The sequence below is a fragment of the Sinohyriopsis cumingii genome, unplaced genomic scaffold, assembly GCF_028554795.1.
Source record: "Sinohyriopsis cumingii isolate HCF-2022 unplaced genomic scaffold, ASM2855479v2 utg000663l, whole genome shotgun sequence".
NCBI lineage: Eukaryota > Metazoa > Mollusca > Bivalvia > Unionida > Unionidae > Sinohyriopsis > Sinohyriopsis cumingii.
The window spans coordinates 357,975-384,875 of NW_028315922.1; the positions used below are offsets into that span (position 1 = coordinate 357,975).

Sequence of the window (26,901 nt, forward strand, 5' to 3'; positions counted from 1 at the left end):
GGCGGATGCTATAACAACTAGACCACTGGAGTGGTCTGAAATCATTTTGAGTCTTGGCTTAACCAGAATGGGTATATGAAGAAGACTGTTTGTAGCTTTCAATGTGTTGGTGGTTCTTTTTTTCCCTCCACCAAATATATTGGCTGCCATGTTATAGCCTATCATGTTTTGAGATATGGTGTTAAACCCCACCAAACCAAAATTGCTTTAAATGAGCCCATTGCCTTTACATTTGTATGGTACAAACGGTAGAGTTGGTCCACAAATTAGATCATAGTTAGCAGATTTAAATTGGAGAGATTCATGTATAGTTCTGGGCAAATGAAGCTACAAGATTAAATAAAATATGGAAATAATGATCCACATAGGCTTTTGCACAATGGCCATGGAAAGATAAACATGTTTTGAAGGTACAGAATTTGATATTTATAAACTAGGTTCAAATTCTTTGTACAATCTAAACTGGTAATAATACACAGACTTTATATGCCACTGTATGAAATGGGCATGCAATTTTAAAATACATTCACTTAATCTACTATATGTATCAGTTACAAACATTTTTTCCTTCTAAAGAAACCATGATCAATTGCATTCCTTTTCTTTATGAAGCTTATATTGTTTGCCATAGTAATACTTCAAATAAAGGTAACAAGATTTGAAAAGTATGAGGGATCTGTACAAATATATTGACTGATGTTACTGAAACAATGCTCTCATTAGGGCTGGGTTGTTTTTGTCTCCAGGGTAAAAACATAATCACATGATGGATATATGGTCTGTGTAAAGTGACTATCTCTCAAACAGTTAAATCAAAATTTAACTCAGTAAACTGGCAATCAGACCTCACATAAGAAGTCCACTCAGCTTGTATAAGATGAGTACTAGGAAGCAGGAAGCTATTAGGTACCTGGAGAGATTGCTATTGAAACCAAGAGATAGATAAGTTACAGTGTCAACCCTGGTGAAGAAAATTAAGTACACATATCAAGTATTGCTTACCGAAACCACTGAAAGTTTTGAAATACCATGTAATTGCTTTAAATATGTGTATACTACAGTTTGTCATACAGGCAGAGACAATCAAATATCGATCATACAATATAAATTTAATCTGTACAATAAATTGGATCTGATACATATTATCAGAAAGACAAGCTAGTCCTTTACTCCAATCCAGCTACTTACAGTTATTTGGCATTACCTGCCATGAGTGAATATTTAATTTATCCAATTTATATCATAACCTGTATCACCTTGTTATTTTATTTAACATATGTCCCAATATAAATATTCCTTTCTTATCCAAACATGTTAGAAAAATTGTACTATCTTCTGACAGGATTACTTTCCAATTTGTAATTATCTTGGTCAAATTATTTCATATAGCACTTATACTTCTTGCATAGAATACTACTGCTATCTCATTAACACCTATACTTCTTTAACAGAATACTACTACTATATCATGTAGCAATAGTACTTCTTGAATAGAATACTACTATCTCATGTAGCACTACTATTTCTTGAATAGAATACTACTGCTATCTCATATTGCACTGGTACTTCTTGAATAGAATAATACTGCTATCTCATGTAGCACTACTATTTCTTGAATAGAATACTACTGCTATCTCATATAACACTTATACTTTATGAATAGAACAATAATGATATCTCATGTAGCACTACTACTTCTTGAACATAATACTACTGCTCTCTCATATAACACTTATACTTTATGAACAGAACAATAATGATATCTCATATAACACTTGTACTTCATGAATAGAACACTAATGCTATCTCATATAACACTTGCATTTCTTGAATAGAACAATACTGCCATTTCATATAGCAACTGTACTTCTTGAATAGAACACTACTGCCATTTCATATAGCACTTGTGCTTTTTTGAATAGAACACTACTGCTGTCTCATAGCACTTGTACTTCTTGAATAGAACACTAATGCCATTTCATATAGCACTTGTACTTCTTGAATAGAACACTATTGCTATCTCATATAACACTTATAGGTTACTGCATTTGTATGGGAAAATATGAACGAGTTTTGGGATGGAATATTGCACGACCATGGGAGTGCAGAATATCCTTCCAACAAAACGAGTTCATATTTTCCCATACAAATGCAGTAACCTTTTTATTATATGCTCATTTTTTTATTCTACCTAAGGTTTAATTATATAAACACAATACACTACAAGAAACAACGTAAATGAATGTATGCTGCATTCCAAACTAAATACACAAGCACATATTCATCATTACACAAATCAACATTATTACTGTGCACATAACTCCACCCAGATAAATTGAACTTAGTCATGCGCTCAACATGACTTTTGAAAGAAAATGGCGTGTCTAGTTAAAATTGAAATTTGGAGTCATATTGTGAATGAATGTGCACTGCAACAACTTTTCCATCTGAACTGGAATGAATAGATTTTGGTATTTTTCTCAATTCTAGGAAATTTCGTGATTATGGACTGGATTTGTATGTGACAATTCCAAATGAAATACATGAGATTTAATAAGCTAGGGAGAAGCGTGTTGACATCTGCAAATGTGTTTCTGTTTCTGTCATTGAATGTTTGAAATCATAAGGTGGGAAAAATATGAAGTCTTTCAATTGCAATTAACAAAAGGACGCTATGGAATTTAATGCTTATTTCATTTTGAGTGCAGTAAGGAGGAATGCAATTGCACTTATCATCAAAATTACAGCACAATTTCGAAATGTGTAATCCAGATTGAAAACCTATGACATGGCTCATGTAATTTGGATTTGCAGTATTAGGAAAATACATTTTGAGGGAATTCAGGATGTAAAACTGTAAGTATATTTTATTTTGCCATTCTTATCACCAACTAAAGAAGACAGTATATGACTTGTCACTTGTATGTTATTTGTAAGGACCTTATCTTGCGTCTGTTATATACTGTAGCTAGCCTAAATCCATAACATTGTATCAATACGGAATGTGCCAAAACAGCTGATATGTGGCAGTCCACGAAACATCTGTTTTAGTTCATTCAGAAACAAATTTAAACAACCACAATGTAAAGAGCCTCTTACGCAAGTGTACATGATTTGTGTACAAATCAAAAGTGCTGGTGTCTGCATCCATTGTTTGTTTACAATAGAAAGTAGTTCCTTAATGCATGTGAATGCTATATGTGTATTGTTGCGCGAGTTCAGTATCGGGCAATACTGAACGATTCTGACAATGTAAAATTAACAGGGGAAAAAATGAGCATATAATAATTGCATTTCTTGAATAGAACACTACTGCCATGTCATATAGCACAACTTCAACTTTTTGAATAGAAAACTGTTGCTATTGACAAATGTTATAACTGAACATACGTGACCAGCTTAATATGTGAATGCATTATTGTTATGTATGAAAGAAGTAAGATTTTTGAACAGCATAATCCTTGTTTGAAATTTGATACAATGTATAACACAATCATGCCACCCTGAATAGGTTTTGATAGCACTTTTCAGAGTCATTTACTTTTTTTGAAAATGACTGGAAAAGTACAACTAGTGATTGAACAGTTGATTTTTCTACAGGCACTTTGTACTCTTGCCCATCTGAAAAACTATAGTCCAATGAGATGTATCATAAAAAACATTTTAGTCAAAAGGGCAATATACAGGGGTCTTGTACCTATTATCATATATACCTGCTTGTAAGTAAAGATCCACTGGCAGATCTTGGTACATGCAGTTTGTTAGAAAAAAATCAGTAGAGCAGATACAAATGACACTGATTTGTTGGTGAATTGTGTTATGGCAGATTAGGATCTATGTTATTTACAGTTGGACTTGACTTACAAGCAAGTATATATGGTACATTATCAAATATGATACAATGTCACACAACCCATGTTTTAACAGAAGCTGAATGCTTGGGAAGAACATTAATTGTGGTTTAGAATTACAAAGAAGGCTGAAACAAGGATAATTTTAAAAGCTATAATCTTCTACAAGAGCCAAACACTGAATCCCTGCAAAAACGGTACAATTGTTATGGTGGAAGGAACAGGTAAATGGCACATGTATCTTAATTTCAAAATGGACACCAGTGTATAGAAGCATCATCTATATCTTTAAATTAGGCCCTACCTTGAATAGGAACTTAACCAATTTTATTCACAGCACGTCAAGGAGATAGCTAGTAAAAGACTGCAGCACTGTAGATAGATTATTCAGTTCTTAGTAGATCAGTCCTATATTCTGACATCATACTTATAGGGCTGGCAAACTTTGAGGTGAAAAGGTCTGAGGCCTCACTGATGAAACAAAAATGGATTTTTTCAATAATAGCACTGTTGAAGAAAGATCAAAACAAAAACCTCTCCATTATGAATATTATGTTAATTCATTTAAGTGAATGTTTGTTTTAAAGTGTTTGGAAAATGCTTCAGATTTGTGAATATTATTTGTAAAAAGCAATTAAATGATGAACACAATTTTGACTGTAGTGTTTTAAAGTTGCAGACATATGAAACAATACTGATCTCCAAGTAGACACATATTTTCTTTAATGAACAAAGCATTGATTAAATTCACTTCTAACTTGAAATTCAGCAATTCCAAAATAGCTGAAGATAAAAATTTCTCTCCTTTATATAAAGAGTTCTCTCCCTGAGCATATGCGATTTCAACAGTATCTGGATATCAACAGCATTTTCTTTATTTTAAATTCAAACATGTTTACATATTTATCTATTCTCACTATTGTATCTAAACAAAATCATCTATATGATTATGTGCTGAGTGCAGACTCTATTTGTTGTACAGAAGCATGTGAATATTTTTTCTTTTCTTGAAGCAATCTGAGGATTGGGGTGTGGCAGACTTTCAAGTCTTTCCATGTAGTACCACACATTATTCAAGTTGAGAGCTGAAATATGAAGAAAAAGTATTCCATTCTCAAGCAGAACTGCAGTAAACATTGACAAAATAGTATTCATCACAGACTTTCTACAACCTATGCAGTTCCCTCGATTATAGAACCTGGAAAGATCACACTTTCAAAGATGGTGCTTCATTTATAAGGCAGCAAAGTTTAACACAATCTCATCTACAATGAATTAGCCAGCTAATACATTAATAAGACGTTGAATATGCCACTAATCTGGGCAAGGCACAAAGAACATTCTATATAACAGAATCTTTTGTATTTAGCATTCCTAGTAGAAGAGATTTTAATGCATATCTATAAGTCTTTTTGTTTTCTTTTATTAAAATGAGGATGCCACACCTTGTTTGCCTCAGGCATTCCTGACACTCTTTTCTTGACACCACATGCCCTAAGAAAACATTCCTACTTAGGTCTGATCAAACCTGGCTCTACTGTGTTTCCACCTGACTGCTTAGGATGCCATATCATTTCTAGGGCAACATGTCTAGAAACAATTTGATAAAGCATATCCTAAGAAACATTCCTAGAGAGTTTGCTAAAAATTGTCTGGACTGTCCTGGAGAAAATTTTAAAAATTGTTTATCATGTGGTTGCTATGAAAACCACATTGTCACTAAGGGACACACCCATAACAAATTTTTGGAATAGTATATCCTAAGGAACATCTCTGCCAAGGTTAATACAAAACTGGCAATGAGAATTTTGAGAAGCTGAAAACAGAAAATGTGGACAGGTAATGGAAAAATTATGTAAGTGAGGCCAAATCTTAAAATCATACTACCTCTGACAAGATGTGCTAACAAGAAGAGCACAATAAAATAAGTTAAATACTAAGTACACAGATGCTTATTATGATATATTCTTTATAACTGTGTATCATTTAATTTACTCTCAAACATTTCAGGATCAAAACATAGTTTTTGCTGCTAAGTAGATCAGTAAAATGTGTACTACATACATATGTTGACAGATATACTGTATATATCTTGACAGTTGCCTTTGAGTTCATCATAAAGGTAACAAAATGTAGTGATGGGAGTAATTCATTGTGAAAACACGAGGCAGTTAACAGTTACCAGTATGTAACTTGTCCAAAACATTTTTAACAGCTGTTTATTGCACAGACCATTTTATAGTTGAAATCTGTAACTTTTGAAACTCAAAATAATTTTTATAAAAAAAAACCACATGACCCATACAGTATTTTTACATGTTCTTATCAAATATTAGAGAAACCAGCCAAAACCAGTCTACTGGGGACTGGAAATGTTCCATCAGTACATCAACTCACTGGTGTGAGGAAGCATGGCAGAGCAAATATAATCAGAATTGTTAAATAACAGTTGACATGTATACACAAGAGGTTGTTAATCGATTACCTAGTTACCGGAATTCCGGGAGTTAAAGACCAAATTCTGGCTAATTTCTGGAGGTGTTATAAAGAATAAAGGTGGTCATGGCTTCTTCTGATCCTTTGATGAAAATCGGCAACCTTTTATAGAGGGAAATATTCATACTGAAAATATGGGCACCAATTTCAGCAGACACTAGACTTTTAAGTAATTTTATTTTTTGTCAAGTTTACTTGATATTGTATTGTTTAAAATGTTGTTGAAGGAATACTTAACAACAGCTCTTATTTTCTTCATTAAATTCATGGCAAAATGCCAAAATGTGTCCTTTCTCCCAATGCTAAGAAACCAATGGCTAAGAAATATTACAACAGAAGTTTAAGAATGCTTGAATATCAGAAAGTAAGCATGTGAAGGTGAGTGCAGTAGTAAAGGTTCTGAGTTTGCAACATGTGTTTCAAAGGTATGCATGTTAAGTTCAATCCCTACAGTAGATAAAATATGATTCAGTTAACAATATATTACAAGATAATTAAATCTGGGATTAATTATTCATTTATGTTTTCATTTATTTTAAGTCTATATCAATCTTTATTTTTTTATTTAATTACAGTGGTAAACCTGCCAGCTGATTTAGGGATCAAAGCCATAAGGGAAAGAACCATTAAAGGATGGAACTCAGGAATACACCTGAAGTCCAAGTCAAGAACTTCCTCCACAGGGTGAACATAATATAGAGGAGTATTGGAGAGCATTCAGCTACCTTACAAACCTAGCAACTGGAAAACTGAAGCTAAACATTCTTTGCAGGCTGAGCATAGATGACCTGTCATTACAACATTCTAATGCTGATAGAGAGAGGACATTCTCCATTCTTTGCAAAATACATAGTGATTCAGTGGGATATCTGGACCATAAAACTATTTACAGCCTGTTAGGTTTAAAGTTCAGTAATCACAGTGGATGTCAACAGTGGTCACCACACAGTGTTTTTGTGAAGGAAACTAAAATTGCTATTGGATGTTACAATGTTAAGAAAATCTTTGGAGTCAACTATAAGACAAATAACTCTTCCATTTTCATTAATTGACAAAATACTGACTCATTAATGAATCATTATAGCAATATTGCCATAAGAATCTGGTTTATGGTCAAATTTGCTGTTTTATTATACTTACAAGATAACAGATATTGTGGCAAGATAGGCACTTGTTTTGTTTTCAGTACCAGTTTAGAAGTCAATCTTCAGATCAAAGTTTCTAAATCTCTACTTGTTTGAAAACCTGGTTTTGTAATATGTATGCAAGATGATGACAGTTATATTTAATGCCACTGTCAAATTAAATGTAGCCAATAAATATCAAAGATAAAATAAAATGCTTGATGTAAAACAAAGGCTAATTTGTGTTACAGGATGTTAAATTACAAAACTGTAGTGGGTAACATGGATAACACATTGTGTACGGTTTGTAGTTTATATCCCTGATCAACATGTCCATTAGTCAAACCTAAAGAAATCATACCTGTCACATAATATATGCAAATGTAGTCAGATATAAACAGGTGTATACATTCAAGTATGTGACATCAATGGAAAGATCAGGTTAAACTTTGACATTCTCACGATCTATACATCACATGATTTACATCTCTCTGATGAATGTGGTTAAGAAGGCTATATATACTTTTAATCCTTTAAGTAGGTATGCATTTCCCAGATATTTATACATGCAGTCTGAATAACACCTTCATTACCTACATGTAAGATGAGTCATCAAAAGTACCAAAGTGTCTACTCTGTTGAAATAGGAAACAATTTTTAATTTCTTTTCCTTGACCTTTTGCAATATTTGTGAAAATTATAAGGAAATGTATTTGATAATTTTTAATTATATGACACTGTGTTTAATTTTTTTTATCTCATTCTGCATTTTTTTATGTGCTATAAAAATCTAGGATATGTCAAGATATCCCTGAATAACCTAATCTTCTATGACTTCTCTAAATAAACATTTTAACGAAAACTGATGATTCACAACAACAACTAAAAACAAGTCTCATGAACAGTACACTATTTGACTGTTTCATGTTTAATATTCATCTACGTATGCACTAGGAGGGTAAGGTTGACTTTGGGGATTATCGAACAACATGTCTCAATGACCTTGACATTTAGGTGAGGTATGCAAACTTGAGCTTAATTCGATGTGTCAAAATCATTATCTTCTAACTATACTTATCAAGAACACAACCTTTGGCCTTTAGACCTCAGAATTTATAGGTTTCTTTATTACCAAAATGTAAGTCTTTCACCAAGCTTGATAATGGAATATGAAGAATTAAAAGTCAATCTGCAAAAACCAATTTTTCTTTGAGCCACCATGACCTTGACCTTTTTTGTTTGACCCCCCAAAAATAGTCAAGGAATTTGGTCTTGAAATAAAGCTATTGTACAGAAACTATTTCTCTTCCTAAAGTCATAGTAATATTGACTTCTGACCCTAAATCAGTTTTTTCCTAAAGTCATAGTATTATTGACTTCTGACCCAAAATCAGTTTCTTCCTAATGTCATAGTAATAATGACATTTGACCTTAAATCAGTTTTTTTCCTAAAGTCAAAGTAATATTGACTGTTAACCCTAAATCAATAGGGTTTTTGCTCACTCCAAGTACAAGCCATCCACAAAGTTTGATAACTGTAAAAAGTAGAGAAATCAAGTTTTTTTTTTTCTTCTTTCAGCTACAGTAACCTTGGTCTTTGACCTTTTGACCCTAAAATGAATAGGTGTCTTCCTTACCCCAAGTGCAAGCTATCCACCAAGTTTAGTTCAGTCTTAATGTATAATTAATGTTACTGTAATGAAGCCATTTATATCCTTCAGTCACAGTGTCTTTTGACATTCAGACCTCAAAACATATAGGTAGGGGTTTTCTTTAACCTAATGTATAAGTCAGTGACAAAGTTTGATAACTGTTACTGTGCATAAAAAACAACCTTTTCTTCTTGTGGTCACTGTGACTTTCGACCCCAAATCAACAAGGTTCTTCATAACCCAAGTGCTATCCACACAGACTGGTAACTATAGATAGTGAAGATGCAGAGGTATTGTACAAAATAAAAATTCTTTTTTTTAGGTCACAGTGACCTTTACCCCAATTGCAAGCCATCCACATAGTTTGGTACTGAAGATATATAAAATCAAAAACCTAATAAGTTCCACTTTATGGTGGCCATTTAAAAATATTGGTCATCAATTAGGTGTACCAAGTCAATATATAATATGGGACAAGGTGACAAAATTTTACCTGAAGCACGTTTTAATTATCTTAATGTACAGATATGAAGATGGCCATAGACAAGTATCTTCTGTACCAGCAATAAATCCATGCATTTAAATTACCATATTAAGTTAACATAAGCAAAATGAAATGACACCAATATAATCAAACTTGTTAGAGAGTCGTAATTCATTCCAAGCAGGAAATGAACCCATGTTGTGAGTAATTGCATCTATGGCCCAGTTCTCACACACCACAGCCCTAACCCATTTGGAATTGTGATCATCCTCCAAAAAGGATTCAGATAAGGTTGAAGGTTATGACTCTTTGTGCACAAGAACTCACATGCTTAGGCAAGCAAAATTTAGCATGCATCTTAAGGTACAGACCTGCTGGATTTCTATTTAGAAATGCATGGGTATATACAAGAAATTATAATTATATATTAAGACCTTTATATCAAATATATTTACATATTTTATCTGTATATAATGATCATCTATCCTGAATGGAAAATTTTGTAAACACCAGTTTCCACTAGATAAATTTTTGCTTACACACACACACAAAAGAAAATACACATTATTTCCTTTAGGCTGATGCTTTGTATTTCATGGGTTTAACACCATTTTTCAGCTCATGATAGACTAAGAGTACTGGTCAGTATAACTGGTCGAGAAACCGAAGTACAACCACCGAAAAACAGGAAGCTACTGCAAGCTTTCTCACATACCCACACAGGCCGAGTCCGAGACTCAAACCCATGTGGACAAAGGTGAGATGGCAGTGATCAGGAAAAGTGAGCCACCTGGAAACCCATGTGCTGGTGTCTTTTACATAATGATATTCAACAAAGCAGAAGTTTACTGTACTAATATATCCTCTCTTTCACAAGTGTTAATATAAGACCAACAAGTGCTGTATTCCCTATCCAGAAAATCTGATCCCACCTCCCTCTAAAATGTTTTGACATCTGTCATATCCTCAGGTGCTGAATGATTATTTATAACATGCATGCCCTTGTGTGGTAGCAGACCCCCTACCTGGGAAGCATGCCTAGGTATTGCCATCTTTCAGGGTCAAGGTCATAAGGCTAGACACTGGGACATGGGAAACTATTAGCAGGGCTGGGAGTTGTGTAGCCTGCTGCTATACCTCTAATAGTCAATTAAGATATTTACTTAAAGAGTCCTTAAACCAAACATAAAACCAAACTGCCATTCACTTTCATCTGTGGGTGGTAATCTGCATAGTTTCCATTTCCAGCAAAGAGGGAATGGAAATGTTCAGTGCTCTGAAGGATCCCCCACCCTCCTTAAATCCATGTCAACTCCTCAGTATACATTTTAATAAGATGGATTTTGAAAATCTGGACTGGGTTTGTGATATATCCATGACAAATGTCACATGGAACTTTCTGCCATGATTTAATAATTTTCTTTTCAAACTGATTTCAGAATGAATAATTAAAAAAATTAGAGAATACTTGTGTTAAACTAACCTAACCTATTTAAAGAGAGTGAAAGTCAGGTTCTGGTCAAAGGGAGGCAACTAAATTTCTTCCCTAATCTATTTATCACTCTCTCAATCATCTTCCAAAAAAATACTAAAAGATCTTTACTATTACTAAAAAAAAAGATGAAAAGAATCGAGTTCATTTTAAAAAGTAAACAGGTGCATAACAAAATGGCATAGAATTGTAAGAATATGTCACATCATCATTGTCTGTTTAATCCTGAACTGAGACTTAAGCAGTTGCTGTGCTCTGAATGACAAGTAATAACTAACAAAACAATGAAAATTTAATTAGTGTGAATTATAGAGAGACTTTATAGTAAGAATGCACTGAAATAACAAGCAAATCCAGTAAATGACGTTCCCTGCCTATTCATCAAAGAAAGAGAGAGGAAAGGACAAAGTGGCATTGGTGATGGATGACAATACTGGCAATGTTGAACAATGACAATCCTAATCAGCCAAATTCTCAATAGAATAAACTGCATACAAAATGGGGGTCCATCATTTGGTGTCAGATCTGATACAGTGTTCATTGTCCAATATGGAGACAGGCTAGTCAATAAACTGTCAAAAGATGTTAGGGGGTGCAAGCCTGATACATCTTACACAGTATACATGCTAATTAACCAGTGTCCTAATTAATCCCATTCTGAAGTGCCATGCTACCAAGCTCCATATGAAAATGGCAGCTATGACTGGTTCAGATATGAAACTTTCTTTATGCTGATTGGCTGTATTGGAAGCTCATTGTGTTGACTGCACATGGACAACTTCAACAGATCCAGTATGTTTGTTATGCATCTATGCAATCATTTCTCTGATTGGATGCATGCCAAAACATTTTCATTTGTGATGTCAAAATGTTTACCCATAAATATGCCAAGCTTTAGAGAGAAAGAGAAACATCTAACAGACAGCAACATAACAACAGTGAATGATGTTAATTAATTTTAAAAGAAGTAAATTAAACCACTACATTTAAAGTTCAATAAAATGAGAAAAACCCTTTGCAAGCGAAAAAAAAAATAAAAACATTTTTATAGCAATCTGTTTTTAAAAAAGAAAGAAATTCCTCTTTCATGAGAAAAGCTGATAATGGGAGGTAATCTTGCTGGAATAAATAAGGAATTACTTATTTTTAAAATAAAACAATATGGTGAAAGAGCTCTAATGGTACTTATAGTTTTGCAAAAATGAGACATGTATATTCTACATTATTTTAAATGAATGGGTCTGAAATTGCTGTTAATTCATTGGGGATCAATTTTTGAGGTTTAATCAAAATTAAAATTTGTGTCAGAACTTAACATTTGTACGGTAGGAAGAGGCTCCTATTATTTCTACAGAAAAATCCTTGTCTGCTGGTTTTCTAATTTATGCATAGCAAAAGTGAAATAAAATAATTTTGCAATTTCTATCTTTTGTGTGAATATAAAGAAGTGATGAATGTGAAGTCAAAGAAACAAGCCCAACAAACATCCTATCTAAAACAGCTTACAACTAATCAGAAGTTATGATACAAATGACATTGGATCTCGTTTCCTGCCAAGAGTGCCAAAGATGGATACAAATTTCCAGAATTGCACTCTAGAATACTATGCAAATGCTGACCAGCATTCCAGTGCTTATAGGACTTTGAAGCAAAAGGAGAATTTCTTTCAGTGAGAGGGTCATCTGGTAAGAAATGAGAAACCTATATTACCTAAATAAACCAAAATTTAACAATCAGCCTGCCTTATTTGTAACAAAAGATTGTTTCAGTGATGTTGTTTTATACTGCTTGATGAGCCTTATTTTTTTTGGTTGTGACTCCATAAGAAAATCTGTCCTTCTGGTAAGAATTCCAAATGTAAGCCCACACAAAGAGAACCTGATTACAGCTGTTTAGGTGTTAGTACTGTAGCTGCCATTATTTTTACACTTCCAATTACCATATATACTGGCTTTTATGTTACGTCAAACTGCAAACAACACAGCTCCTGACATGCCATCACATAATGACAAGCATATCAGGGTCCACCTTGTTTGTTCTAGTGACTACTCCTAACATACTGCATAGACCCAGATCTGCTGGTACGTTATTTAGTGGTAGTTCTGGGTCTGGGCAGAAAGCAGTTGTACTTGACTTGTAGTAGCAGTTTTATGTGCTACTTTTACGTCATCTTTTATTGTCATCTGTTTAAGTGTCTCAGAGAGTATCTTTGATATCATTTTTGTACAATTTCCAACCAGTTGAAATTTCTATTGTCCATGAAATGTTTCTTGATCACATTATAACTTTGAGCACCAACTTCCTATTGGTTCTTTGAAACTTGGAAAAAAGACCTGATATGAAAAACGTTTTGAAGAGCTGAATTTCATCCATGCAGCATATGGCACATGAATATAATCAAACTACAGTATATGCTATGTAGGGCAACCATTACAAACAGGCTACATTAAAAGGAAAACCTACTAAAGAATGAAACTAAGACAGTAACTTCAGATATTTAAAAAAAAAGACAGCAGTTTGAAGTATAAGAGTTGAGAGAAGTGCACCATTATAACCAGCATCCAATTGTGAATGGGCAGACCCTGATCTGCTGTTATCTAATGTGCTAGCTGATCAAAGTTTATGTTATTTGCCTGAACATAAAACAAATAGCATAGAATCTGAACTACCAGTGTGAGATTTCACATCTCTGGCACATCTGGGTTTGCCTTGTTGTTCACAGATGGATATTGGTTTTACATGAGATACCATATATACTTGCTTACAAGTCAGATCCATGTACCAACTGCATATACTCAGATCTGCTGTTGCATAATGTACTGGCAGATCTAGATGTATGCAGTTTGTTAAGGGTAATTAGAAAAACAATTAGTTGATGAAACAACACAGACACCAATCTGCCAGTGTATTTTTATGCACCAGCAGATCAAAGTCTATGTTGTTGGCAACTGGACTTGAATTATAGACTATATTTAAACATTAGTAATACCACAAATGTTATCTTGTTATCATCTTCAGTAACATCTAATAGTGTTCAGATGATTAATCAAAACAATCAAAGATCGGTCATAAATGCCAAACAACCAAGTACTTAATTATGATTTAAAACAATTAAAAGTTTTCTCCTTTGAAATATTTTGTTTTACACTAGTAATTTTAAAATTCCACTGCAATATAATGTTTATTAGATAAATGACAAACCATTTCAGATGTTGTTGTTGTTGTTGTTGTAGGGTTTAACGCTATTTTTAAGCACATGATAGGCTATACATATGCAGCCAGTATTAATGGTGAAGGAAGAACCCAGGGGAACCCCAGAAAGAACCACCGACCCATGAGAAGCTACTGGCAAGCTTTCTCACATACCCACATTAGCCAAATCCGAGACTCGAACCCACGCAGACAGAGGTGATGTTTCAGATGCATACTTTTATTAGTCATTGAATATCAGAACCAGACATACATAGTTTTTGTGAGAAAACCTGATAATAGAAACAATTCTGTGATATCAAGGACACAAAAGAAACATTTTCAAGAATAAGAAAATGACAATTTTCCCACACCAAACTGATCACCACTTTTTAAATTTAAACCAATACCCCAAATTAACTTTTAATTTAATTGACACACCCTGTACTTGTGTCCAGAAGATATATATGGATGTATTAGTAGCACTTAAAGACACCTAGGTCAGCACTATAGTAGCCATATAGTGCCAATTAAAAGTAAAGTTTTAACAATATAAATCTGAACCAAGATTTCTCTGGTGGAACATCATCATAGTGTTTCTTTATGGTGTCCAAATAAAGAGAATTACTGGAAGAGGTCTCCTTCCTCAAGGCCATTTAGGTTTCAACCAGCAGACATTGTGAGCCAAACCTAGGTGGACAACTACATTAGTAGGTATGGTATAAAAATAAACTGCACATGTTCATTGAATACTGCTCTGAGTGCCCCTCTGCTCCAGATGCTGACTCAGTCATTCATTCATAAAAACACTGTGCCAGACAATTTTCCCACCCAGTACACATACCAGACTATCATATCTGACCCATTTAGGAAACTAGTAAACCAAAGCTGTTATTACCTCTGTATACAGCAAGTACATACAGCATTAAAATATGGCACTTAACAGTCCCACTGAGGATATTCAATAAACTTCAAAATGTTAAAATTGCTATCAAGTTTTGATTTCAAACTTTTTACAAGGTAAAAATTCACATTTGTTGATCCATACAGTTCTTGCAAAGAATGAAATTTGTTTTATATAAATGTCATCCATTTAGTGACAAACAAAACTAAGGCAAAAAGTATAACTTTTGCTTAATGTTCAGATTAAATTCATAATTATATAGTAAATCATGAAAATGGAAACTTACCATATGTGAAAATTTAAATATTTTTCATTTCAAGACTCTGATGAATAGATTATTCACTTATAATGCACACATTTTTATGAGAAATAAGTATCAAACATGCATTTACTGTAATGGAATCACTTAAGCCAAGAGGGTGGTACTATCTGAATGAATGTGGAGTCATTCTCTCTTCCCTGCTGTCTAGTCATTCTTAGTCCATGACTGGTTTTGTTTTACTTATAACATGTCAGACGGAAAAGTTTATGTTGAATCATTGATTCACCTGATCAATGTATTTTATTAGTGTGAAGTTTATACACCCATCAGTTCTTGGTGAAGCTAGTTAGTGCAGCAGTTTTCAGGTCATGTTATATCATTATCCCTGGCATATGGTGGGCAGTAACATCACAATGGACAGCCTGCAGCCAGTGATTTACTGACATTTTTAAAAAATACAGCCTGGCTTTAGTTTTGTATTGACAGTTAATGCCAAAAACAAAATCAAGTTTTACGTAGAAATGGGGGTAAAACAACTCTCTCAACAAATTTACTGAAATAATTATATATAAAAAATCTTTATAATGTTTGAATCACAAAGCATACAGTGAAACCAACATATAAAATTCTTGTTGCTTTAGTATCTGCTGGTATATTGCATTGTTGATATAATACAGTTCCTAGCGGTGTTTTAAGGTCGTCCACAGTATTAATAAATAGAGTGTCTGTTTCCCAGATGTGGTCAGGTGTGTGTGTGTGTGTGTGTGAGATTTGGATTTTTAACCTAGCTTTAACAATTTTTCAGTTATATCACTACGATGTCTGCATTGTGGCAGTTTATAGTGATGTCTAGTATTGGGGCATCATGCTGCAGACATGTAGCATTATGTCTTACTCAAACATTATTCTGACACCAGGAGGACCAGTCCTAACACAAACCTCTTAATGCTGAGTGCCAAGTGAGGCAGCTGTTAGTTAGTACCAGTTTTATAAGTCTTTGGTATGACTTGGCCGGGGTTCAAACCCATGACCTCCCAGAACTGAGGTGGACGCTCTAACCACTAGGCCACCGGAGTGGTCAGGAGTGGAGAAAGCTGAACTAGATGAATTTAGACGGTGAGTATTGCTTCATAAGTATTAAACATTCAGAGCAGGTATGAATGGATTTACTGTATTCAGTGTAAAAATAGTTTCTAAACTCCGAACGATTTGATCTTGGGAGCAATTTCTGGATGCATCTGTTGGACTGAGATGGATTTACTCGCAATGTTTGTTTAGGTGTTCCTTCTACTCGTATGTCTTTTGACACTGGAAAGTATTTCTATGTCACTCCAGAGATTGGCACTGTTTATGCTGTGCTTCATATATGACACAGCAGTGGACTATTTATGATGTAAAGCTGTCTTTTTGGGACAGAATGACATTATGGTTTATGTCATAAGCCTCACAATGCAAGTTAGCAATAGGAGGAATGCAGTTCCTCAGTTAGTCCCACTTGGCCTTACTTAGATATTTTCCCAGATTCTCACATTTACACACAGAGAATTAGCTCTAAATTAAGCAATCATTTATTATGAGCTAGTTTTTCAAAAAAACACCTTGGTTTTATGGGTAAATGATATGCAAATAAAGTACAGGTTTGCAAAACCATAAATTCAATCTTTTATATTAAAATGGTTACATCTCAAATCTTTGGAAATATTACTACAAACCTAAAATACACTTCCAAGTTGAAAGGTCATTGTAACACATGTAATATTATGTATATACTCACCGGGCAAAAAATATGAAGGTGCGACTACAACAAAATTTCAAGTGAGACTAAAAGTACACCTTAGGGTATCTGTAATAAGGAGATCTGGTTCTGACAGACCTTAACCTGTGTTCAGTATCAGATAACAGAATCATCCTATCTGAACCAGAGCTCTCTAGTAGCAACATGAAGTGAAAGATTGATTGCATTAGTGGATACATCAATTATATGTTCCACATCCAGTAGGGATCACCATCTCTGTTCAAATGGGATTTCAAGGCATTTTTGTTTTTTTGTTAATCATTTAAGCCAATTAGGTGTAAACTCTATAAATTCTGCTAACTGGTAAGTGGAAACAATAAAGTGTAAATGTTCTTTTTTGAACAGTTTCTTGTGCATCTGACTTAATCATTAAAATTAAAGTTTCAGCCTTCTGACTTAATCAAATTTCTTAAAGACCATTAAAAGAAACCTCCCCAAAAAGTGTGAATACAAATCCCACATTATAGTTCTGTCCTTGACAATGAATGTGCTCTGTTAAATGTATTTATACAACAATATTACCCTGAAGACATTACTCTGTCATTGTATTTATTCAATGATATTCTTGTGAAGACACTACATTGTTAATGTAACTATCTGATGATATACCTATCTACATCACAAGATTTTGTCAATTATTTAAAAGGGATAGTTTGTGATTAATACTGATCCATTTTACATCATAAATGATAGATAGGGTGCAAGGTTGCAAATTTCTGTCGATCTATAAAAAGCACATTAACGTGGAGCCAGAGAACAATTAATTAGATTTATGGGGACAGGTGCTTGTTAAATCGCTATACTGCAATGATTTCTAATGTCTGTGTCAGGAGAGAAAGTGATTCTTAATTAAGCCTTCATTTTTTTAACCGTTAGATGACAAGAAAAGGGAAGGTTAACTTTGATTTTATACTGAAACTGTCAGAGTTGAGTTTTTTCCAGAATCAGGTTTGGAAATCTAGAAATCAGGCAGACTGCAATTTTGGTGCCTAGTTATAAAAGGCAGTAGATATATTTAGTCCTGATTGGTTATGCTAAATAAGGGGCGTGGTTCCCACATGAAATTTCTTGGGTTTAATTTGCCCCCATCGAAAACTCTAATCAGTCTGCATTTTTCCTGTAAGAGTGAAAATATAAGGGACTCAGAGATTGAATTTGGAAGAAATTCTTTTGTAAAACATTGGTCAAAGGGACTGGATGTTGGGAAAATCAATGGACACAATTCTGGCAGTAGAAGCGAACAAAGCTTGAAAGCACAAGGTATCTGCATCAATCTCATGTAATTCGTTGATACCAATATAATGATTTGCTTGGATTTAATTGCTTATATTTGCATAAATGTTTTTGTTTAAATTCGTAAGTCAATTGTCTTGATATGAGTATAACTGTGTTTAGCTCATCTATCTGAATTTGTACAATGATCTTCTTTATATAAGTTTGACGAATGGTTTGAATTTGTTGTCTTGATTGTTATAGGAATCTAAGAATTTCATGCATTACTTCAGCTGATATCAGTTGTGAGAATCCGTGTGAATTCAATGATCTTAGATGATTTAACGCATGATAAAGACTTGAATGTGTGTATTCGCTGAAAATAACGTAGTTAAGCCATTTAATGAATTTCATTCATTCATTTGTGTAATTGAGACAAGAATGGAACTGTTATGTCTCGTGTGATGTTAATGTGAGTCAGAATGGAATAGTCATTAGGAAGTACATTAATCTTAAGAAACTAGGTTTGTTTATGGTCTGCCATGTTTAGCTTGACCAGACAGCCTTTGGTATCTATTTGAACTCTGACAGAACGATATCTGACATAACGAGAGGGGAGTAATGATCTGTTCTCAGCAGAACAAATGACGAAAGATTTAAGTTGCTTCTCTTTATTTTGAAAGGGGAAATAGCTCCACTGATGTATCCACTTAAGTATCCAGTGATGTATCCACATACCTGCTGATCCAAGTATCTAAATATTTACATATCCCCCCCCCCCAAAGTTTGAGGGCTGAAAGAGGCGAGACAGTAGGGAGGTTGGAGTAGGGTAAAGTGAAAAGACCTAGAGAAACAACCACAGTGACGTTGGAGGGGACTGGAATAAGCAGGTTATGAAGTTGTACAAGGCAATGACTTCGATTGTTTACTCGATTATATGATGAACCAATTCTATCATTTAAAACAAACTGGCTATTTATATAAATATATTTGTATTTGAAATTTGCTGAATGATTTGTTTCAAAGAGAAGTGTCTCTTCCTAATTTAATGTATTATCACAGTTGTTTATGTAATTGATTAAATTGTTGGTTTTCATGTACGGGGGCTCATGTCATTCTGTTCTATATATCTGCTCAGATCTCTATTTATTTCATCTATAAGTTTCACATTTTATTTTAATATTTACTCGATCTGGGCAACAATACCGAGGGCGATCACCCAATAGATAATGATAGCCAAATAAACCTTATAAGAAGGTACGACCTCACAACACTACACCAGTAGCACCGTAACATAGGGTGTCTGTGTGCTGTTTAAAAAATTTGTCAGGTCAATTGATAAATATATTTAAAATATTCATTAACCTGAAATTTTTTTTAAAAAAAGATTCTACTCTGTTGCCATGTCTATACAACTGCATTGCAAGTGTTAATCCCCTTGCTCAAGCCACACTATAATATGGTCCAAGGAAGATAACTCATTATCTTCCTAATACTGTCATGGAAAATTTATCTTCTCTGTATACACACTGATGGAGAGAGAGAGAGAGAGAGAGAGAAAGAGAGAGGTTGATGCATCACAAAGTTTTCCTGCTACCTACCTCATCAAAGGTTCTCAGATTAATTTAATATATTAGTTTCTATTTTAACTACTTGAGGTAAATAGACTGTTGCACAAACATACCAGCAGTCAGACAAGAAAGAATGGAAAATTATGTGCAATACTCATATATACAGCCTGCAATTTTAGAATAATTAAAGGCACTTTCATCTTTTTTTTAAAGATATTGAATGCAAAGGTATTACCAGACATTGGCTTCATTGTTTATTCCTGCATGTTCTGTAAATGAAACCTGCAAAACCATTTTTTCAAATACAATAATTAGAATATAATACTTGGGTTCCAACAGAAACTTGACAGGAGCAGCCGGGTGGGGTGCGGTGTGTGTGTGTGTGTGTGTGTGTGTGGGCGAACAGGCCAATTAATGAGACAAATAAATGCCTTCAACAAGGTTTGCTGGCCAATCATACTCACTCATATAGGCAGTTTAACCATTGTGAAAAAAAAAAACAGTGAAGAAACTACAAACCAAACAAAATAAAGCTGCTTTAGGTCTGTGTAACAACTTCTGCATGGGAAGGAACCCCTGAAATTAGTAACCTAAAGGAATAATTTTATAACACTTTTAAAAAAACTATGTATTATGTATATGGTTAAATATACTGCATAAAGTACCAACTAGGAAAAGTGCATGCATGGATCTTTCTAGGTTCAATGGAAAAATGTAGAAAAGATGTATGATGGAATGCTACAGTGTTCACACAGCAAAAATGTACAGGGGCAGAAAAAGTTTGCTTGTATTTGATATGAAATAGTGTAAAATCATGGTAAACTTTTGTAAAATTTGGAAGTGGATCCACGTGGGAATGAATTATTAGAGAGAAAAACATAAGTTGATGGAAAAATTATTTAATACTGAACATGAACGTTTTGGCATATTATCAGAAGTAAAGCTCGTTTTTCTGTGGGCATTATATTTTATGTGGAGGAATATCTTGTATACAGATATACACATTACTGGAGATGATATGAATGTCACACAGCATCTGATTGAAGCCAGCATGCACAGATTATTAGGCACTTACAGGAATCTGGGCATATTATCCAAGGTGTACCTCAGAGCTGATCCAGCTGGAGATGAAATGTGAGCAAGTGTGAAAGACAAACACAGCAGCAAGCAGCATATGAAAAAGAGCTTGCAGAGGAATGGGCTGCAAAGGCAGTGGAAAAGGAGAAAGCCTGCCTGGAGGAGACTGAGCCATCAACTACAGACACCAGCAGATTTTGACAAGGTTGTTCCATACCCTGAGCCAATTCCAAAAGGTGGGAGAGGGATTGGAATCACAGCTTTTGAGAGGTTAAAGGTGAATTCAAAGCTGACGGTGCAGTGCATGTATTTATCACATTCCACAATGAGCTAAGAAAGTTCTCAAGGGCAGCTATACTCAGTCTGGCAGATTAGGTTTATCCACCACCTCCAATGATCAATGCTGTGCTATATGAGCATTAACCTGATCAGCATGCTGCAGAAATTCCTGTAAGAAGCACTAAGGGTGGCAACCAATGTCATATATGACAAGTTGACATACCTGGTGAGGCTGAATGATTAAAAACATAGTATGCTCAGGAGATCTTTTGCTTCAACAGTAAAGTTCACAACAGCTCTCCGAAATTGTGCAAATAGAGGGAAATGGCATGTTAAGCATGAAATGATTTTGGCTCCTAATGACAAAGCTGTTTATTTGCCAAAGCCAGAATAATGGAGCTGCTTGAAGAGCAAAGTGCAGGATTTTAATTGTCCAAACATTAATGTCCTGAGCAATGGATATACCTTAATGGTGCTAAAAGCTCCAGAAAAACAACATACACAATTGCTTTCTATTATAAGTCCTTCACTCACATTTTATTAAACAAGCTTGCAAAATGTGATTATTGTATGCTAAACAAGATGCAGAAATATGCAGTTCACTACATGAGAGTACTAGTACACACTACAATGCATAGGCTTGTCAAGGAGATGCATGATCAGAGTGTTTATGCACAAATTTATCACAGCCTCATTTTTAGGAATGGCTGCCTGATGAAAGAATAGTCCCCAGAGTGCATGGTCAAATATTATCCAGTGGATTATTATTTGGGATGAAATCTGCACAGTTCCTTACCATGTGCTTCAAGTATTTCTAGGGCGACTTGAAATACAAAATGTTGAGGTAATTTTTTGTGGGATCAGGGCTAAAAGAGTGGACTACTACAAAGAGGCAGAAGAAAATCACCAAGCCAAACAAGAACCCTTAAATCCCTTCAAAAGAAAAAGGACCTTAAAGGAGACTAGAAATCAAAATTTTCCTTTTACGTATGTAATTCTCTACAAATTTTAATTCGACCGCATGTTTATAAATTAAATATCGTAAGCGGGTAGTGATTATATTGCGTGGAAGATACCATGATTCCGTAAATTGCTTTTTCCGAGTTTTGATGAGACGACAGATCACGTGGTACTGTGACGCTATGCTAGCCAGTCCTCGAATACAAACATAAACATTGGCGAGCGAAGCAGATAGAAGACAACATTTGGGCTGCACATTCAAAAGCTGAATCTGCAGTCTGATATAATAGTTTATGTACTGTACTGGTAAGTGCTAAAAGAAATTTGTTAGGCACAGGCCCCGGGCTGGTGACTTAAATAAACTAAAGTCCTGAATGAAATTCCACAAGCCCGGACAGTTCATACCTGTCAACTCTCAAGCCGGGAGAAAAACCTCCCGATTTTGGGGGTATTTCCTCATCTACATCCCAATCTCGTAATATCTCTCAATTTTGTGCAGCGAAGTCCTGATTATTACATTATGTCTGTCAATTTTCATTTGTCAGAAGAAAAAAACCCAACCCCAAACCATTTTTAAATATAACGTATGCAATCCACAGTCTAAACTGCCACACTGCTGACATCGTAGCGATATGACTGAAAAATTGTTAAAGCTAAGTTAAAAATTCAAATCACATGCACACACGTCTAAACCCGGCACTGGAAGAAATAATTAATATCATACAACAGTTTTTTTCTTCTTCAGTAAATAGAATGTGAAGATTAAACATTATTCAAGTAAATTTCAGATTTTTTAAACAACTACAACAGTACTATAGTAAAAAAAAATAATTAAAAGAATAAAATTGTCACCAATTAGCTTAAATGAATGATCACGTTGAAATTTTCTCTGCAAACAAAATCGCATCTCCATTTCCGCCAAAGAAACTCGGCCAGTTAACACCTGACATTCCTCTACCGTATATGAAAAGTTTAATTACCATGATTAAATTACAAGGAATAAAACAAAATATACCATGCAGTATATGTGGCCCTAAAGAACTAATTCTGAATAAATATTTTATTCAGCAAACAGTGTTACATGCATTAAGACTTAAACCTAAGGAAATAAGGTGGGGCATAAAACTTCAGAAAAACAGTTGCCACATGTACGGTAACTTGTGACTGCAGATTTGAACTGTTAAAATGAAGTCCATGGCATCGTAAGTAACAACAAAATAGGCATCGTTTATTTGGTAATCAATTGCTGGTGCTTACACATACACACACTGTCGAACATGGTTTCTTTGAAGTATGTCCGAAGGGCAGTCCTTTTCACAAGATCAATGCAAGGATAAGGATTCTGTTCATTAGTCACACTGGCTTTATTGTTTGCGTACTTAAATCAAAACTTCAGCTATTTTGCAATTTAGCCAGAACTGACCAGAATATGCAAAAGGGGCTTGTCATGGGGGAATAATAAGGCATATCACAGAGAGAAAAGGCACGTCAAATGGGCGGTCGCACATTGGGACAAGGGGGGGGGGGTCAATAGCCCCCCATTTCTATTGTCAGACAGTTAATGTGAAACTTTGACCTTTATTTTAATCACTGCTTTTTAAACTGCCCAAGGAATAGTTTTATATCAGTTCCAATTAATACAGATTACCGTTTATGCATACTACATGTATACAATGCATTTTGTTAAAAAAAAATTTTAATTTTTATAAGATTACTGAAAATTGTGTTTTCTCGAAACACGACAGGTTTAGAATCTTATTTTTAGCAAAGCTTCCATTTGATTAAAATCAAATCTAAATTTCACCTAGGACAGTGGTGATTTGATTTAGATTGTGCCGTGTTAAGGCATGTATGTCAACATCTTGAAAATACATTTACTCATTTCACCAGCGCGATCAAAGTTTCCTCAGGCAAACAATTTTTGTTTCGACAAGCCTGACGGCCACCTCACTTTGAATACAGGATGGGCCGGAACTAAAACCAGAAGGGGCCCAGGGTGTCAGGCTATCAGATTTGTTTTTAGCACTGCTGTTTTAGATAAAAGATATGTGGATTGATTGTTGCATTTTGTGGTCACTTACTCGTCCTTCTGCCTATTTTCGTAACTCACACGTTTAACTCTTTTCCCAGGATTTAAAATGTCCAAAGGTATGTCTGGAACAGCACCAACTTTTAGTCTAGGCCTAGCATTTGCGTATCTTTCAGCTGCTATATTTTCCTTTAAGAAATGTAACGAGCACATAGTGCTGTATGGTGTTGCTTTGAAATCGACTCGTTTGTAATAATGTACCCATTCTTTCATGATGCCTTTATCTTTCGGAAAAGAAAAAAAAAAATGTCCACAGGCTTTTCTTAATGTTCTATTACACTGTAAGCAATGCAAAACCGGTATTGTCTTTTACTCTGGCAACTCCCACTTGGGCTGCTGCAGTCGCTACTATGACGTCACATCCCGAAAGTAACTGAATAGGCGCGGAAATTTTGCATACGAGGTCACGGAAATTCAGCTCCTAGAAGATAGGCCAATATTTAAATATTGGCATTACGGTCGCAGATGATACTTCAGAATAAGGTTTTCTGCTATAGTACTTTTATTATTATTCTATATTTCCATTGGTTTCTGGTCTCCTTTAAATCAGACAAAATACAGTGTGAGAAAATGAAAAGGTTTCTTCCAACATGTCTCAACTGGATATCCTTTCTGGAAATCTGGACCCCTTCAGACCTTTTACACTCCTCGTAGCTGTGTGAACAAGAGGGTTCAGTGCCTTTTGCTTTGAGCACCATAAGAAACACTTTCTGGATACTTCAGTTCCATTTTTTTACTACATGTACTATGCTGCCTGTAACAGAAATTCTCTGATCCTACAATCATCAAGATAAGGAAATGTGAGGTTGACCTGTTTGGAATGCAACCAAAAGAGACCAGCCACCCCACACCCCACCAATTTAATGTTATAATTTAGAGTTACCCATGTTTAAAATCAGTAAAGTGAAATTTGTTATTGACATGTTTCTGCCTCTAGCAGTATTAGATTAGCAATTACAGCATTAATTATTGTGAAAGTGAGATTCTGGCAGTGTCAAATAAAGATGCTGTTACTAACACTGATGGTACATGACCTGCTGCTGCAGATAAAACGGTACACCTGTAAAGTATAATTGAGTGGGTTCAGTGGCTGCCTGTGGCAGTCCTAAACAGTGAGGTCTGAGGCATTACACTATACACAGATCAAAGGAAGATCATACCTGGCATGTTGACCTGCTCTACAGTAATATTGACATGACCATCTGAATCCAGTGCTATCTGCTGACCATCAATAGTAATGGAGGAGGGGATCTGAATCGTAGCTTGACTAGTACTTCCATCTGATGTAGCAATGGCCAGAGCTTGTTCAATCATAAACACATCACACTGGTGTGCTCGATGGTCCTGTCATTAAAAAAAAAAGAAGCTTTTTTTATAAAGAATTCATAAAATGACCAGACTGTTTTACCAATGTCCTCACAGATGTACCGTCTACCTGACCTTATCCAGCCTCTATTTAACTGACTGTTTTACCAATGTCCTCACTGATGTACAGTCTACCTGACTTTATCCAGCCTCTATTTAACTGACTGTTTTACCAATCTGCTCAATGACATAGTCTACTTGACTGTATCAAACCTGTTTAGCTATCTGTTGCATTTATATCATAAAATAAACAGTTTAACCGACATTCATGTTATTTGATTCTGACATTTTCATTCCAACATAAAAAGCTAGAAATATACATATATGATCAATTCATTAGCATCTGCCCAAAACAGTCTAAAAGATAGGACACTGTTATATGAACATATAGGGTTTAATTAAAAGATAGGACACTGTTATATGAACATATAGGGTTTAATTAAAAGATAGGACACTGTTATATGAACATATAGGGTTTAATTAAAAGATAGGACACTGTTATATGAACATATAGGGTTTAATTAAAGGATAGGACACTGTTATATGAACATATAGGGTTTAATTAAAAGATAGGACACTGTTATATGAACATATAGGGTTTAATGGCACTTCAGCACAATACTGGCAGAAAAGTTCTAAAACTCTGCATCTTCTGCCCTGTGACCAAGACAATGTATAGCTGGACATGTATATAATACAATGTTCTAGATGCATTTTACCAATAATAAATCAGTTCAGAATAGGGTTCTCTAAAGTGCATTTGCACTTCGCTTGCATTTACCCACAACCAAATGGCATTACAGAATCTATGAGAGATATTTATCCAATGATCATGTTAATCTGACTAAATCTTAATGAAATGGATTTTATCAGATAAATGAGAACCATATAGCACATACCAAACTGGAGGTAGACCCAGATCAGTGATCCCTTAATGTTCTGGTAGATTAATGCTGAAGCTGTTTAGGCTAATGATGCTATGAGGACAAGCAAACAATAAACCATTATGCAATGGCTTTTATATGATGTTAGCAAACCATAAAAAGTAAACTAACAATCCCGTCATCAATCAAGGAAAAATGAAAAGTATCAACTGACC

General features: G+C 34.6%; 1 protein-coding gene across 3 annotated transcripts in view; it reads right to left on the reverse strand.

Annotated features, from left to right (window-relative positions):
* Nucleotides 1–26,901, reverse strand: part of LOC149773325 (uncharacterized) — a 158,745-nt gene that overhangs the window by 2,813 nt on the left and 129,031 nt on the right. For 2 of the 3 annotated variants that reach the window (XM_089946448.1, XM_089946449.1), the window contains exon 19: nucleotides 25,598–25,781. In XM_089946448.1, coding sequence (XP_089802574.1) covers nucleotides 25,598–25,781 — 184 coding nt within the window. Of the gene's footprint in view, nucleotides 1–4,155; nucleotides 4,323–25,597; nucleotides 25,782–26,901 lie in introns of all 3 variants that reach the window. The other variant, XR_016417384.1, reaches the window with a different exon arrangement.